At 40.8% G+C, this 17966-nt stretch overlaps 2 protein-coding genes across 8 annotated transcripts in view; both read left to right on the plus strand.

The window, feature by feature from the left end:
* Positions 1-8352, plus strand: part of itsn1 (intersectin 1 (SH3 domain protein)) — a 66610-nt gene extending 58258 nt beyond the window's left edge. For all 3 annotated transcript variants that reach the window (XM_072657796.1, XM_072657798.1, XM_072657797.1), the window contains 7 exons: positions 432-599; positions 848-1060; positions 2277-2398; positions 2622-2704; positions 3642-3725; positions 4116-4289; positions 4515-8352. In XM_072657796.1, the coding sequence (XP_072513897.1) occupies positions 432-599; positions 848-1060; positions 2277-2398; positions 2622-2704; positions 3642-3725; positions 4116-4289; positions 4515-4663 (993 nt within the window). In that variant the 3' untranslated portion in view covers positions 4664-8352. The remainder of the gene's footprint in view (positions 1-431; positions 600-847; positions 1061-2276; positions 2399-2621; positions 2705-3641; positions 3726-4115; positions 4290-4514) is intronic.
* Positions 8353-10137: 1785 nt separating this feature from the next.
* LOC140536301 (uncharacterized) lies at positions 10138-17892 on the plus strand. 5 transcript variants are annotated; one of them, XM_072658026.1, is made up of 7 exons: positions 10138-10317; positions 10490-10586; positions 12556-12664; positions 13548-14876; positions 16278-16341; positions 16462-16622; positions 16743-17892. In XM_072658026.1, the coding sequence occupies exons 2-7, from the start codon at positions 10545-10547 to the stop codon at positions 16772-16774; spliced, it is 1737 nt and encodes a 578-aa protein (XP_072514127.1). In that variant the 5' UTR covers positions 10138-10317; positions 10490-10544; the 3' UTR covers positions 16775-17892. The 5 variants fall into 5 exon arrangements, with proteins under 5 accessions (XP_072514127.1, XP_072514128.1, XP_072514129.1 ...); XM_072658027.1 differs by having other exon boundaries at positions 16477-16622; XM_072658028.1 differs by having other exon boundaries at positions 16498-16622.
* Positions 17893-17966: the final 74 nt, after the last annotated feature.

The raw sequence follows: 17966 nt of genomic DNA on the forward strand, positions 1-17966 counted from the left end.
AGATGTCAGACATGAAGCCCAAACCAAGGTATTAGAATCACGAAAATGTAATTAATGAATTTGTTATTTAGTTTAATCCTTACATAATTGTTATTTGATTGAGAATGTATTCTTGCACTATATACACTATAAGGACAAAAGTATAGGGACATGCACATTCATTGTTTTTTCTGAAATCAAGGTTATTTAAAAAGAGTTTATCCTGCTCTTGTTGGAGTAACTGTCTATACTATACTATTCAGGAAAAGGCTTTCTACTAGATTTTGGAGCATTGTATTGGTGCATGGTGGTCTAGACCCGGTAGAGAAGTATTGCTAATAGAGTAGGACTCTCAGGGGCAGATAAATGTTAATCTGCTTCAGAGAGTCCTATTCAGAGTGTCCACAAACATTTGGACATGCGTTTGAAAAGTCTTCTCTCATCCTGCTCAGATCCTGGAGAACACGCCAGAAAGCCATCCGGACCACAGTCACTTGAGGCAGGCTCTGGAGAAGGCTGAGGAGCTCTGCTCGCAGGTCAACGAGGGTGTGCGAGAGAAGGAAAACTCAGATCGTCTGGAATGGATACAAGCTCACGTGCAATGTGAAGGGCTGTCTGAGGTGTGTCATCTTACACATGCAAACACACATTTTTAGAGTTTTTATGCCTGGATAAATAGGTTTTTCACATTGGTTGAAAACTTTTTACAAATGGTTCTACGTATATAGAACAGTTCTGTAGAGTGCCAAAAGGGGTTCACCATCATCATGAGTCAAAGAACCCATTTTCTGTACTATATAGAACCCTTTACTTTAGAGTCATCTTGAGAGTCACCATCTCTTCATATCTTTGTGTCTCTGCATTCTAGCAACTGGTCTTCAACTCCGTGACCAATTGCCTGGGTCCTCGCAAGTTCTTACACAGTGGGAAACTCTACAAGGCCAAGAGCAACAAGGAGCTGTACGGCTTCCTCTTCAACGACTTCTTGCTGCTTACCCAGGTTACCAAGCCCCTGGGCTCCTCAGCTTCTGACAAGGTCTTCAGCGCCAAGTCCCACCTGCAGTACCGCATGTACAAGACGGTAAGCCAGCAACGTCTTTTGTTTACTGGAATGTTATTGTTTTTGATTCTTTTTAGATACAAATAAAGGAAATTAAAATTAAATAATTTAATTAATTATGAAAAGATTTTTAGTAACTTTTTCCAATTTAGGTGACCAAGTTACCTCATTATTCTCAGTAGGATTAGAGAATAAATAAAATCAATGAACTAATTATCATAAGTTTAAACCACATGTAAAATAGAATTAAAAAGTTAATTGTCTGAAAAGCAAGTGTTTATGTACTTATAATGTTAATTAAAACATCTCCTGGGAGTCCAGTATTATTTATAGTGATCATCCAACACTGTGCTTGGTAAATCAGTCCTCAATGATGGTAAATTAGGTGAGCTGCTGATGGAATTGATGGAACACATCTCTGTGATGGCTGGAGGCGTCCAGGAGAAATCTGGAACCAAGCTTTGTTCTGCAGACTAGCTCACAAGATTCTTCAGATTCTACTAGCTTTCTTCAAAACTAAATTCTTGTTCCTTTTTACTGTATTTATGTTTACCTGCATTTGTTCTAATGGGACCTGCTCTACAAGTAAAAACATAGTTATAAACAATGTATGTAGTTGCCTAAAGGCCCTGCACACTGTATGCTTACAAAATATAGCATTTTGCAGTTTTCTCATTTTCACAACATATTGACAGCCGATACATTTTTTTTTTCTTTTTACTTGTAACATTTAACATTTATTTGAGTTGGTTAACTTTCATTCTTTCTATAACATTAAATTTCACAAAGAAAATGATAAGATTTTTTTGTTTTTATTACATCATTTTAAATGAAGATAAAGAATTAAAACAGTAACTAGGCTACAACAGGGGTGGGTAATTGTAATCCTGGAGGGCCGGATTCCTCAAGCTTTTGTTTCTCCTGCTCAAGAACACCTGATTTAAGATATCTGTTAATTGCCAGGTTTAGTAGATCTGTTGGAGCAGGGAAATCACCAGACTGTGCTGGCCTCATCCCCAGTTGCCCACCCTGGGCTACGATAACCATAGCATAAATGGCTACTCTTAACTTAATATTTTAAATCTATCACATTACCATATAACCCATTCCAAGAAGTTATCTTTCCTGTTGGAAAGACACATGATGCTGTGGTCATCATGAGACAGCAGCTCTCATTTACCAGCTGCCATAAGTAATTAGAATTTATTTCACACTGTCCCTTAATTTTCTCCTTTAGCCCATCTTCCTGAACGAGGTTCTAGTGAAGCTCCCTACCGACCCCTCTGGAGACGAGCCCATTTTCCATATATCCCACATAGACCGAGTCTACACTATACGGGCAGAGAGCATCAATGAGAGGTATGTGATGAGCTTAAGATGATTAAGAAAATGCAGTCTTGAAAATGTTTTAGAAAGGCTAAAGGAAAGTTTTCATACTTTTCAAACTGTTCTTCTCCCTGCCATTTATCATTTCTGGTACATCACAAGGAAAGCTATTGAATGTCAAGCGCTAGATTTATGATCAATAATGCATCGCTAATGGGCTGAAATTTGATTTTGAAAATCGGATTGTTCTGTTCAGGACTGCGTGGGTGCAGAAGATCAAGGCTGCCTCAGAGCTCTTCATTGAGACAGAGAAGAAAAAGAGGGAGAAAGCCTATCTGGGTGAGTTTTATTCATTGTTGAAAACGCCCTTATTAGTACATTTACATTTACGGCATTTAGCAGACGCTCTTATCCAGAGCCTTACAAGGTTACTCATATTACAGAGGTGGGCCAATGTAGTGTTAGGAGTCTTGCCCAAGGACTCTTATTGGTGTAGCGCAGCATAGTCACCCAGACCGGGAATCAAACCCTGGTCTCCCACATGGTGGTGTTGTAACGTAATGGTAGGTGGTGGTGTTATCTGTTGCGCCACACCAACCAGTTGTAGGGATGTGATGGACATACAGAATTTGATGGAACACAGTGGCAGTGTGATGCATTACATTTGGAAATATGGTCTAATGTTAAGTAAATAGAACAGAGGTGAAATGGTAGTGACAAAACACTGATGCTGACTCGGGACAGTGGGAACACACACCCAGAGTGATCCCCCTCTCAGTTCCCGGGAAGCTATTGAGGTTTAGGTGCCTTATTCAAGGGCACCACATTTGTGAATGTTCAAGGAGGAGAAGGTGCTGTTCCTGCCGGTCCAGAGGATTAAGCCGGCAAACTTCTGGTCCCAAGCCAGTTTCTCTAATCTTTATGCCATGGCCATCCCTCATGTTTTCAAGTTCAATGCAGTCTGATTTGAGCCCTTTAATGTTGAGATACAACCAATGCCAATTTGATCGTCTTCTCATATATAATACAGTCACCACATTTACAGATAATTTAAGATATACTAGGCTTCCAATTTATATTTTAAAGTGTGTTTAATAGCTTAAAAAATAATTTGTCTTTCGGATTATTTAGCTACCAGTTATTTTAAACACTTCAGTAGTAAGTCACTTTTTTTATATACGTTTTTAGTGACACACTCTCAACTGATATCTTTTGTCAACTACTGATGTGCACTGATGTACATGTTTTATTTGTATGTGTGTTTTTGTGTGTGTAGTGCGGTCTCAGAGAGCTACAGGCATCGGTAGACTGATGGTTAACATAGTGGAAGGAATTGAGCTGAAACCCTGCCGCTCCCATGGTAAGAACTCTCTTGCTCTCCCCCAATCGCTCTTTCCTTCTCTTGTGCTCTCTCTAACGTGCTCTCCCTCTTGCAATCTCGCGCTCGCTCTCTCCCTCTCTGCCCTCACTTGCTCTCTACCGTTTTATATCGAACTTTCGTGCGTTGTCTCCTTCTCACGCTCTTTCTCTCTCACTATTTTAACCTCTTTTCTGATCTCTCGCTATCTCACTCTCTCTTTCTCTCTCTCGTTCTCTGCCTTGCGCTCTCTCTGAAGCTCTCGCTCGCATTCTCTATTTTGGTTAATGTACCATGCACAAAGTGGTAGCACAACTAAACCACTATTTGTGGGTGATGTGCTGTAATATCCCCTGTGGTGTACTGTATTATCCTCTGTGTGTGTGTGTGTAGGTAAGAGTAACCCATACTGTGAGGTGACGATGGGTTCACAGTGTCACATCACCAAGACCTTGCAGGACACACTGAACCCCAAGTGGAACTCCAACTGCCAGTTCTTCATCAAAGACCTGGAACAGGATGTGCTGTGTGTGACTGTGTTTGAGAGGGACCAATTCTCCCCCGATGGTAAGGCACTCGCACTTCAGCTATAGCTACACAGCTATACATTCTTTGCCACACTTGATTAAGAGTTCATTTCGCCATGACTCCGTTTGATTGGATTTTTATGGTACAGTTTACATTTTTTTATTGCACTGAATGCAATGTGGTTATGTGTGTGTGTGTGTGTGTGTGTGTGTGTGTGTGTGTGTGTGTGTGTGTGTGTGTGTGTGTGTGTGTGTGTGTGTGTAGATTTCCTGGGTAGGACGGAGATTCGGTTGGCGGACATTAAAAAGGACCAGGGTTCGAAAGGTCCGATCACTAAGAGGCTGCTGTTGCACGAGGTCCCCACAGGAGAGATAGTGGTCAGACTCGACCTGCAGCTCTTTGATGAACCCTGACCTCTGTGACCCACCCTGACCTCCTTTCACTCCAGATTCCATACTGCCCCCCTCTTCCATGGTACAAGCCCACCAGCCTAATGTGACAATCCACAACACCATGCCCTGTTCTCTCTCTGTGTGTGTGTGTGTGTGTGTGTGTGTGTGTGTGGGTGTGGGTGTGGGTGAGGGTTTTGAAAGACAGAGGGAATGAAAGAGGGAGGGAGAGAGGGAGTATAGCAGGAGGTGAGTCAGAGAAGTAGAAGGAGTAATATTCTTAATGAGCAACTGAGTTACTCTTTTATTCAACTTGATTGAACATCAAGGTTCTAGAGCTGGCGTCTAGGTCTTAACATGGTGTTAGTCATAAAGCCACTGTCTGTGTTCCAATAATGTTCATGGTAGCCCCAACACTGAATCGTCCACAACTGACATAGTGACATTAGTGATTGTGTTCTAACTTAGCAAACACTGCGATCCAGACCATGCCTGTTTTAGTTAAACTCCAACTGCGAGATCTTTACACCCATATGAGACGCACACCCTTAAAAATAATAGGGTTCTTCAAGTGACTCAGTGAGCATTTCCACAGTACAAGTGTGGGTGCCGGATTCCTGCACAGTTTATTGCCTTTCCTGCTCAAACTGACCTGCTTCTACTTACCTGTTAATTGCCAGGTTTAGTAGGTCTGTTAGTGCAGGGAAATCAGTACGGTAAACGGTAAACAGACTTCGGGTCCCCATTGCCCATCCCAGCCATAGAAGAACCACTTTAGGTCCCATAAAGACCTATGTTACTAATCAAGATGTTATGAATAATGAATGTGAGTGATGAGAAGAACCCTAAAGAACCTAGAAATCCACTTTGCCATCAGCGTAAGGAGTCTGAGAGAGCACAATTAAGGTGGATAGATGGCACTCTCTCCCCTTTCACTGTCAAGCAATGTTGGGTCCTTACCCTCCTAGTGTCGGGACCATTTCTAGTGGTAGGGGGAGATATGAACGGGTGGGTGTATTACTAACATGGGGCCTCATTCACCAACCATTCTTAAGAAGGTATTTCTTCATAAATACCACTTACACAGTTTTCACAAAGATTGACATTCATCATGGTTTCTTATTTAGGATTTGTACAATTTATGAATACACTGGGATCCACTATAAGAGCAGAGCTGTGAACATTTCTGCAGTTTAAAAACAAATCATGAATCTGACGTAGACTTCTTGTTACGACTTTTCTCAAGAATAATAATATAAAAAATAACACTAAAAATAATTTTAGTGACTGCTGAATGAGGCCCATTGACCTCTTTATGGAACCATTAGTGGTCCTTCTATGGCATCACTCAAACATTTTTAAGACTGCCCTATAAATTCAATGTAAACCAAGCCAGACTTTCCGTTTCCCACGTATGGATTTAAGGCATTTCATTATTGAACGTTATTATACTGTTACTCTATAGGCTACTAGTGCTGTTGCCTGTTCAGTCATGTTTACAAGGCCTCTATTCCTCTGGTAAGGCCTCAAGTTGAAGATCTAGAATGAAGTTTAGTTCACTCAAAGTCTAAAGCATCGTGCCATTCCAGGAAGTTGCACAACTCTGAGCTGTCTCTAGGAGATAGAGATGTTTTATACACAACCATAAAGGGTTTCACTCCGCTATTTTACTGTATTAGGCGTTTCCCTTCACACTCCAGTCTTAATTAAGGATATCCAGTGATGGGAGGTTTATACGCTTCCTTGATTTCCCTTGCATTTAATTCCAGAAGGTGATCAACAGTCACATACTTGAATGTAATCATGAGCTCACATTTTGATTTGTGTGGCTGGGAGAGACCAGATGTCCCATAAGCTTCAAAATGTTTATATATCCCACTGGAAAAATTGTGCGGAAATTGAGTTGATTCCACTTGTAATGTGAAGAGCTGTGACGAAATGATGCTGACCAAGAGGCTGATCATGCCTTTAGAACAAAGACACTGTTGATTTAACGTATTCCTAGTTTTTCCTTAGCTTTAGACATTTGCCCATGCTTATCGGCATGTCAGAATTGGGACCATTTTCCCCGTATTAGGAAAACAAGTGCATGCCAAGATTTTCCCCTAGTAGGAGAAAGCAGTGACTGCTTTACCACCCTGAGTTACTTTTTCAAATGTGTGTCAAATACTTGTATAATACGTTTAATGCGGAGCCAATATTAATAATTCATTAATTTAATGAAGTAGTTTCATTTAGCTTAGATTTTAAACATTTTCCTGCTCATCCCCCCTTGTCATATGTATCATTTTGGTACACAAAGTAAGCTATTTAACATGGAGTGCTAATTATAACTGATATTATATTACTACTAATGTGTTTTTTCCCATTTTTTTTTATATTATTTTTGATTTTAGAGAAGTTTGAAGTTTCCATCTAAACACTAAACCCTGCTTAGATAGTAGTGGTTAGATAGTAACACTGTAATTGGATTCTATTTGTAAAGTTGAAATGTATCAATCAGGGTTGATGTACTTTTTTTTTCTTATGAACAGAAAGTCGTAAATGGAGTAGAGTGTAAATATCTGCGAGGTTGTATTACATAAAAAAATGACTTTTCTTATTTCAAATGCGACCAGGGATCAGGCTGCGGGAGGGACAATGACACTGTTCAATGGTCTGCGATTGTGTTCCCCCTCCATAGCACTGCAGAAAATAGCACTGCTGCTCCACAGTATGTTTCACCATTTGTTCTTCATTCCTCATTGATCTGAGTGGACAGATTGAGATCTGTTAGCATTATTGAGCTGGATGAGTCGTTTCCGAATGAAGCGGCAATACTGTAACGGTAAAGGAAAACTCCAGCGTTTCTCAAGCTGATCTTTGTTTGCCACATCTGTAGCATGCCATCGATTCCCGAAGGCAATCATAAGAAAAGAACAGAAAACCCACTGACTGGAAACACACTTCTAATAACAGCCAGTGGGCCTTTGCTTTAACACCTGCCCATTGACGTCCATTAGAAGTGTGCTTAGAGTCAGCAGGTTTTCTGTTCTTTTCTCAATACAGGGAAACACATTGATATTATCGTCTGCGGTAAGCGAAGGCATGCTACACACGTGGCAGAGATTGGACTACGTTTTAAAATGATGATAATAGCAAAAGAACCTGGAGTTTGCCCCTTCGAGAATGTGTTTGTGTGTGTTGGAGAGAGTGTGTCCCTGTTTAGATGCAATACAGATGTTACTATTCCACTGCTGTGCTAGTGAGATGTCTGATTCATTGAGAAGAATTGCTTCTGCAGGGTGTGTAAGTTATTTCTGTGTGTTTGCGTGAGTGTGGCACTGTTTGAGTGCTTTGTGCTGGATCTCGAGCCTCTCGAGCGTCTTAGTGAAAAATATTTTGCTTCAGAGGACGTTGAAGAGGTCACGGTTACCTCTTAATTTCTTTTCTCTCTCTGTTTCTCTCCTCTTTCCTCCTTACATCTGTCCAGCCCCACTCCACCCATTCTCTGTTTCACTGTACATTGCGATCCAGTAGGCTCTTTCCCCTTATTTTTTAATGAGCAAAGTCCCAATGAGTCAGCGGTACAGTACGTGTCTGTGTTTAAATCTTTGAAAGGAGTATAATATATTACAACTTGAAGAGTAATTATGTTGATGACAGTGTATTGTTATCAATGTAGAAGCAGTGTATTGTCTTAAATGTTGCAATTAAAGCTCAATTGGACCAAGTATATTGTGTGAGTTATTCCCAGCGCTGGGGTCTTTTAAAAGAATCAACAGTCCTCACATTTTGTTTGGGCATGTCTCATAATTGACTTAGTGTCTCATAACTGACTTTGTATCTCACAACTGATTTACTAGTTCATAACTGACTTATTTTAAAATTGACTTACTTTTTCTTGTCTGACTTACTATCATAATTGACTTAGTATCTCATAATTTACTTATCTTAGTATCTCATAATTGATTTACTATCTCAACTGAATTAGTATAGCATAATTTGCTTACTTATCTCATAACTGATTTAATATATCATAACTGACCTACTATCTCATAACTTATCTTATAGCTGACTGTATCTCATAATTGACATACTATAACTTTCTGAATATCTTAATTTACTTCCTGTCTCATAATAGACTTAGTGTCTCATAACTGACTTTGTATCTCATAATTTACTTAATATCTCATAACTGACATACTATAACTTTCTAAATAGCTCTTAATTTACTTCCTGTCTCATAGTTGACTTTGTATCTCATAATTCAAACTATCTCAAAGATTACTTTTCATAACTTTCTGAATATCTTTAATTGACTTACTATTTCATAATTGATTTACTGTCTCATCTGACTTTGTATCTCATAACTGACTTACTATCCCATAACTGACGTACTATAACTTTCTGAATATCTCTTGACTGACTTAGTATCTTCTCATTTACTTACTATCTCAAAGATGACTTTTCTAACTAAATTAGTATCTTATAATTGACTTACTATCTCATAACTGACTTCCTCGTTATTGACTTATTATCTCATACTTAGTATCTTATTGACTTTCTGACTCATCACTGACTTACTATCTTAGTATCTCATTACTGACTTATTGTTTTATAACTGACTTACTATCTCATAACTGGTTTGCTGTCTCATAGCTTACTTTGTATTTTGTAATTGACTTACTGTCTCATAACTGGTAGTTTTCTTTTAATCTGTTTTTGACATTGTCTTAAATCATTAGTTGGATGAGTCTAATTAAATTGTTTTTACTACAGGATATATATAAATAAAATGTTTCAGTTTCATCTTGTTTTTTTTTAAAGATCTAATCTAAGCTCTAATTTTGAACCCACAGGCTACATCTATTTCTCTGCACTTTTGACATCCCTGACCAGCCTGACCGCTGATATTTAGACATAAGAAATGGATTCACCATCGATAATGCAATTCAAATCCAAGATCAGGCTCCGCGGGGAACTGGCTTTTAATACTTCAGTCTGCAGTCCTCCTCCATACCATTTCATAGGACCACATCACTTCTCAGTATATACTTACAAAACTACTCTTTTCTCTTCTAGAATTTCAAAACACTTCAATCAAAGTAGTATAGTCTCTCATTGTGTTTCAGATACAAACACTGCAGAACTGTTCAAAAGCACAGGTGTTGCCACCTTATTTTACACTTCTAAAATTAGGTATTTTATATACTTCTTTTTTAATTCTATTCTTAACTCCTAAGGTATCCAGTGCCACTTTCTGATGGAACCTGTTTAATGGTGTAAGGTGGAGCGAGCGCCCTCTGCAGGACACATTTGTTGGGTAGATAAGCTTTTATGAGATTAGCTCGTCTAAAATACACAGCCTACTTCCCATCCTTCTGAGGAGATAATGGCAGGCTGACACAGTCAGTCCCATCTCTATGGAGTGGGGAACCCCCGCAGTGCCTGTACTGTTAGTGCTCATGTTGAAGGGGGCGTGTCTGTTAGGAGCTCCTTCTAGTCGTTACGCAACGACTGCTGCACGCTGTGTGCCACCTACAGCTGCAGTCCTGCCTGTTTGGGCTTCACTGCATGCTTCTAAATCAGTATCCTCCTTAATCCTTTAACTTGACCACTTGGTCAGCCCCAGTCAGATGGACAAGAAGTGAACAACAAGTCTTCGTAGAGAGAGCCAGGCCACCACGAAGAGACGGGTAAACGTCTACTAGCTAACTGTACCTCCATAACTGTCTGTTGTTGTCTCAGGCCTATTTCCACTTATTTGTGTGCCGTTTCTACAAGCTTAAAAGCGTAAAAGCGTGTTTTCCTGAAGCGTTAGTAGTATTGTAGTTGGTGTGGCATTTTCTGTTCTCTCATTTTGTTCAGTGTGGTGGAAAAGAGGAACCATCCAGCAGTGGTAGGTGTTCCCCAGACCTCAGGAATGGCAGCACCGTTCCTCAGAGTTGGGCGTCTGAGTGAGCAGGTACTGTTTTTCCACATACAATGGCATTCCAGTTCCTGTTGGAAATTATTTCAGATAAATTATCCATCACAGAGAAGCCTAGAAACAGATTTTGTAAAAAAAAAAAAACATTTAAAAATAAATAAATAAATAATTAGCGTGACCATCTTGACCAAGCTGGTCAATCAGTAGATTTGACCAGCTTGATGACCAGCTTTGTCAAGACTAGCTAGTCTAACATACTAAAATGAAAACATACGCTAAGCTGGTTACCCTGCCTAAACAGCTGGCTTCTCCCAGCACAGGATTAGTTTTCACCTGGATAACCAGCCTAGCCCATCTGAAACCAGCTACCATTAAAGTTTGATTCTGAGATTCTTTTTTCAGCAGGGAGGTCTTGTCCCAAATGACACCCTAAGCCCTGAAGTGCTTCTCCACCTGAGCACCTCTGTAATGTCAGCAGTGTGTAGCCTTATAGGACGTGAGTAATCGAGGGAATGTAGCATTCATACCCATGCAAAGTTGTGTTTATTGCACTCTAATTCACAGTGACCGTTTTAATCAAGCTACAAATGGAGCGAAATGGCAAAACACAAAGTACATAAGAAGGTGGGGGGGTCTATGGGGGGGGGGGTTGCCCTTTAATTTTGGAAAATACAAAAATGCATTACAGTAAAAAAAAAAATAATAATAGGAATATGAATAATAATATGAGCTTACCAGCATCTTCCTCTCAGTGGAAAATCCTAAAGGCGGTGTCGAGAAGCATTTGAAAGTCTGTGAGCTCCATAAGAGCCGATTAGGGTTCAGGAGCACCCTCTAGTGTCTGATCCACCTGAAAGAAATAACTAAGTAGCAGTTTTCCCTCTCTTAACCTCCTGCGTTTTATCTAGCATCACTCAAAATCTTCAGCTGTAAAAGAACCACAACCACTGTGACAAACCCTGGCTTGCATCACAGGGACATTTGAATAAGAGAGTGCTGCCGATGAGAGTCCGTATCGATACAGGCTTTCCCTAAGGATAGAGTGCACGCATGAGCACCCCTTTGAACACCAAAATGAGAAACGAGATCCTGCAGGCACACACAAATGACTGCAAGTTCCCCAACTGGAAAGGGGGCTGGGAGATTGGCACCCCCAGCACTGCGCTCCATTGCCATGTCAGAAGCACCAAATTGTGATGACTTGACGACTGGGTCAGAGCGTCTCCAAAACAACAGGCAGGTCTTGTGAGGTGTTTTCGGCATGCAGTAGTTAGTACCTACCAAAAGTGCTCCTAGTAGGGACAACCGGTGAACTAGCGACAGGGCTGTGGGCGCCCAAGGCTCATTGATGCGATTCACCTCACAACTTACATGACTGAAAGGATCTACTGCTAATGTAGTGGTGCCAGATACCACAGGCTGCCCTCAGAGGTCTTGTGGAGTCCATGCCTGGAACGGTCAGATCTGTTGTGATGCACAACAACGAATTTTGGTCAGTTATGTCCATGGCATCACAGTTAAGGCCAACTTTAGCTGGGTCAGATCTACCCTCTTGGAAGCACTGAAAACTTCATAGTGTAGCTTAAGTAAGATATGCAAATTAGCAGCAACAGGATAGTACTGCCAGCAGTGCTGCTCATAAATAAAGGTTAAAATGAGTCATGTTGTGACACCCATAGAACGTTAAAGTGTCAGTTTCCTAGTGATGCTGTTCCCACGGCAACACAGCGTGAGTTAGGGAGTTAAAAAAGGAAACGTTTAGCTTTTTTGCAGGAAATACTGCAGTCTGTTTGTTGAAGAAAAACTGCTGATTCCTTTTCAGGCATGCTTATGGCCTGCCTGGTCATTACTAGAACAGAAGATCCCTTCTCTTGGATCCAACCAAATGTGAAAATATACAATGAGGTCCTCCAAAGTCAAGGTCTCTCCGTCTAGGGCACTGTTATACAGCCTTCCTTGCCTCTCTGTTTTTTCTCTGTCTGACCTTTGTCTTCTGTAATATTAGCGCCTTTGTCTGGAAAGCTCATTTGGCATTTTAAGAGGAACGCCAAGTGTGGTGGACTTCAGCACCAAATCTGGAACTCCCAAGAGACCAGTCAGATATACAAGTATAAGTAAGTTAATTTGACCATTCAGTTAGTTGTTCTAGAACATCTTCCTACCTGTGAATGTACATATTCAGGTGATCCCACAGATACATTATACATTACAGTAGAATGTATAGAACAAGGTTTCTTCAGAATGCACATGCACTCACATGCACTCACACTTGGGACCCTTAGGCTGTGTTCAGACTGCAAATCGGATTTGTTTCTCAAATCAGATGTGGTGAGATGACTGTTCGCACTGTTATGTTATTTGCGGGTGGTCAGATCGGATGTGTGTGTCCGGACATCACACGCCTATCTGCATGGGTTGCTGTGGTAACAACATAGACGTTTATACGTAGAAGCAGGAGAGAAGGAGGTCACTCTGGATTTGATGTGGTTGTTGTCTGTCGAGTTGCGAGTGACGCGAAAGAAGCTTGGAAATCTGATTTGAGCAATAGAGCATTACATATCATATAAAATACCCTGCAAATTTGTTTTAGATCTGACAAAACATTAATGTGGTGTCAAAAAGCAGATTTGGGCTGGCAGTCTGAACATAGCCTTAGACCCTTTTTACACCTGGTCACTTCATGCATCTTGAGTATCAGGATTATATCTGGATAAGGCCAAGCCATATAAACGTGCAAGTGTAAACACACTCAAGAGGCATTTATACCAGATACAAATCCCATCCCTCAAACCACTGCAGGAATTTTTGTCATGAATTTTAGCCATGGTATAACAGTGTAAACGCAGCCATCTCGACACAACCAAAACCAGTAAAAAAGGTATAAACAGGCTCATAATAATAAATTGCCTCTACAGTCTTTAATGCAGGTTGGAAATTATGTATTGTGGATGCTCATCAGTACTTTAATGTCTTATCTGTCTGATCTCTTTCCTCTAGAGAAGGCAAAGCCCAAAACGATCATCGATATCAGCAAACTATTATTGCAAAGGTCCAGTGACGCTACAGTGAGCAAACAGTCTGTAAATGCAGAGGCCGCTTTGAAAGCTGCCAGGCGTCCTGCATCAAAGCAGTCTGCTGCTTCGAGTGATTCTGCGGCTACCCCTGTTTCCACATCAGAAGTTGCAGCTGCTGCAAGTTCTTCAGAATCAGTGACTCCTGTTGCTGTAAACAGTGACTCTCTGAAGGCCACGAAATTTGCAATAAATCCACTAACCATGTCTAGTTCCTCTGCTGAAGATTTTTATGAGGCTACTGCATCTGGAGAACAAGGACATGTTTCTGTAAATACAGGTCAAGAGAAAGTACCAGCTCTTGGAGCCACCAAGAACCTGCCTTCTGAATCTTCTCCTTTTGCCACATCATTAGAAGAAGGGACAACAGAACCCAGGAGTGACCCTGATAAAATCGCAAGTTCCCCTAAAGCAGCACCTGGAACTGACTCTGGTACTGCCCCTATAGATGTCACATACTCTGAGGAGGTGACTTCAGTTGATGATACAGATATTGCATCCACAGAGACTTCTGCTGGGGTCCTTGCAGCTACAGGCACGGTAATTACAGAAACTGTTAACTCTCAGTCTATCCGTGCCATAGATATCCCTGTTGCCCCTGAGGTTTTTATTCCCAAAATTTCCCCTGCAGGACATGGCTCTGCCAAAACCACTCCAGTTCCTGAACATGTAGAAATCGTCCATGCCCTGGAGGGTTCAACATCTGTACATTCACCTACGTCTAATGTTGCACCTTCAGGAGCAGAACTTACCCGAACACAGATGCAAGATAAACCCCAGACTTTGGAGACTCTTGTTGATCTTGCCTACAGGACATCTTCCTCAAAGACCTTTTTTGAAGAAGGGACTGTTGCTCCCGAAAGTACTCCAGAAGTAAAAGTAGAACCTGCTTCTGTGCTAGAACTTGCAGTGACACAACCCGAGGTTCCACCTGTGGTTCCATATGAAAACACTGCTGAAGAAATTGTTCCCGAGAAAATGTCATCCTCAGATGTTGCACCCGAAAAAGCAGTCATCTCAGGCTCCATCTCGGGGATTATACCTGTAGAAAGGGCAAAGCAGCAGATGACTACTGAAGTCCATGGGGATTCGGCAAGTCAGGAAGAGATGGTTGCAATGACCCAAAAGGTTCTGAACCTCACGTCAGAGAGTGAGGTTTCCGTGGACCAGGGTCTGGGTCCAGATCCAGGCAGTGGAGAATTTATAGAAGAGGAAATTGCAACAGAAGAGGAGGGACCAGTCAGGAAGTCAGAGGGTATCAATCACTTTCAATATATTTGTATCATAGCGTGTCCATTGGCAGTCAAAAAAAATTGCTCAGATGTCACTGATATACACCGAAATGTGTCTATTAGTGTCACATAGATCCTCTTCTGGTCTTGATGACTCCCTCAATCCATTTTGTCGTGCACTATATGTCCAAATGTTTGTGGACACTCCTAATGAATTAATTCAGGTACTACAGATGTGCAAATGTGCATACACAAACACACACAGCTTGTCTAGGCCCTGTAGATAAGTACTGCCAATAGAATAATAGGACACTCTAGAGCAGCTACACATGAACCTGAACAGTGCCAATTTGTCTAATGCCAGGTGTGGGCTAGAGGGCTATAAAGCTCCCCAGCGTAGAATGGTGGAGCTCCCTCCAATTTCTTGGGGATATTTATATATATTTATATTTATGGCATTTAGCTGATGCTCTTATCCAGAGCGACTTACATAGTTACACATATTACAGAAGTGGGCCAATGCAGTGTTAGGAGTCTTGCCCAAGGACTCTTATTACTGGGAATCGAACCCTGGTCTCCCACATGATGTAATAGCTCACTGGCAGCTAGTGGTTTTATCAACCACTCAACCACTATGGGATGAGGTGGGGTGGTGGTCATCCACTTTTATCCATTTTCATAATGTTTTCTTAAAATGACTATCACAAATTCTCAATGCTGTTTAGGGCTGGAGATTTTGTTGGCCCTGACATCACCTAAACTTCCTCACTCTTCAACCCATCCCATCCCATCATTTGATGAAAGGTGTGCATCTCACATTGTCTTCAGAATCAGAATCAGAAATACTTAATTGATCCTAGGAGGGAAATTGCAGTTGTTACCGTTGCAACCGTTCATGTCTAAGAATTAACACTCTATAAAAATACATGTACTGTATATCTGAGCAGTTCTTTTTGCAGTGTATTGGTGCTGTGTAAACTCTTAAAAATGATTCTATGAGTGATGCCATAGAATACCACTTTTGGTTCCTTAAAGACATGTTTTGTAAAAGGTATGTGTGAATATCAAGAACTTTTGAACTGGTAAAGAACCCTTGCATCAAGACATCAAATGAAGATGCTTCACACTACCAGAATGGTTCTTTATGTGGAACCACCTGTGGTTCTTCTGTGCCATCAGTTAAAGAACAGTTAGATAGTGTATGGTTCTTACCTTTTTCTTATGTTTTTTAATAAACTGGTTTGAACTTCTAGGTTTTTTTCCTTCAACATTAGCTGGACAGTTTCCAGGTATCTGGGGTGGTTTGTAACAAATCCTGAGGAATGAATGTTGATCATGGATCAGTGTTTATCTTTAATTGCACTGTTTTTTGCACATTTTGGAACAAGAAGATAAGATGCAACTATTTTTGCTCTTACCTCCAGCACAACTGGACCCAATACAGAGACTGTTCCTAGATAAGATCCGCGAATACTCCACCAAGAGCAAGTACGTGCACAAATATTTCCATAAACTACTACCAAACAAAAAAGCTCCCCTTTTCATCTCATCCATGTTAACTGTATGCAAAACCACTGAATTTTAATTCAGTATGCCACCCATTTCCAGCTTTCTTAATGCCAGCTCCTCTGCCATGTCCCTCAGGGCCCAAGATGGACTGGTTGATGCCGGCCCAGAGTATGAGAGAGCCTTTTCTGAGGAACTGGCTAAGCTTCAAAGACTTTATGGTAATGGAGACCTCACATCGTTCCCAGAGTTTAAGTTTCAAGGTGGGCAAGATTTTTTGTGCTTTTTTGCAGTGTAGTGTTCTTTTAATTGTGCAGTGTTTCATCAGATGAAGGACACATGTTCACAACGATCTTAAACTCTGGTTCACTTCTCTTCCTCAGAGCCTGTTTTGGATGAAGTCAGCTCCAAATAAATATCAGCTGTTCTCCACTTTCCAAAGAAATGTTATGTCTATTATCTTTTGCAGGGAATATTTATGGAATTTATTATTTTTTGCAGTTATGAGCAACAATCTTGAGAAACTCATTGTACATCCTGGCCATGTACTGATATATAATAAACTACGCACTATGCAAACAGCGTCTTACAAACAATATCTGTAGATAAAGGAGATGGAATTGCATCGCCTTTGCAAAAACAATGAAAATTTGACTTTGTTGTTTAGTTGAATTAACCGCAGTTCGAAAGGGACTTGGGATGTTTTTCACATGACTGTATAAAACTCTTTACACAAAATTCTAATCTAGCAGTGGTGTCAAAATGTTGCAATAGAAATGCTGCAATAGGACTTAGAATTTACAATGATTTTAAAACATGTTAGGACATATTTGGAGGTTTCTGTGCACTCGTGGCTAACACAGATTTGCAGATTCACACACACATCTTGTCTAGTCCTTGTATTACCAATAGAATAGGACTCTCCAGGAGGTAAACATGAACCCACTAGCACTATGCCTAATGTCAGGGGTGGGCTCAAGAGGTATAAAGCCCCCTCCCCAGCATTCTCTTGAGTTCTCTTGAATGATGGTGCACCATCAAATACATTTGGGTGTTGGTGATCATCCAACGTCTTATTCTCACTCACGCACTTGTTGCTAAATGCATTTAAATCCCTACAGCTATGCTCTAAAATCCAAGGAAGCCTCCCTGGACAGTAGAAAGCTTACAGTTTAGGAGACAGTTACTCCAGTAGAAGCAGGATAAACATTTTGCTCCCTTGATTTTGGAAGAAACAAAGGAATGAGCACGTGTCCCAATACTTTTGTCCATACACTGTATATATAGAATAATAGTGCTGGATAGGATTTTTTATAGTTGTACAAAAATCTCTGTACAGTATATAATACTACTGTAGTCACTGTGTTTCTAAATAAACACGACATGTACAGTCAAAGTGTGAATGTGTGAATTGTAAAGTATGCGGTCACACACACACACACACACATAAATAAATACCTATACTGTAGTCCCCCAAGGAAACACCGAGCGTTCTCAGGGGGGCGAGAACAATTTTCATGTAGCGTAGAACGTCTCCTCCCACTGTATGAATATTCATGAGTGAAGCGGCCTGCGTGCCTTGCGTGGTGACGCAATGCAACAACTGC

The sequence above is a fragment of the Salminus brasiliensis genome, chromosome 15 (assembly GCF_030463535.1).
Source record: "Salminus brasiliensis chromosome 15, fSalBra1.hap2, whole genome shotgun sequence".
In the NCBI taxonomy this organism is placed as follows: domain Eukaryota; kingdom Metazoa; phylum Chordata; class Actinopteri; order Characiformes; family Bryconidae; genus Salminus; species Salminus brasiliensis.

Coding starts and splice junctions, on each gene's coding strand:
- LOC140536301 (XM_072658026.1), top strand. CDS start 10,545: ATGGCAGCACCGTTCCTCAGAGTTGGGCGTCTGAGTGAGCAG. Junction 14,877..16,277: donor ACCAGTCAGGAAGTCAGAGG/GTATCAATCACT, acceptor TCTTACCTCCAG/CACAACTGGACCCAATACAG. Junction 16,623..16,742: donor CCCAGAGTTTAAGTTTCAAG/GTGGGCAAGATT, acceptor TCTCTTCCTCAG/AGCCTGTTTTGGATGAAGTC.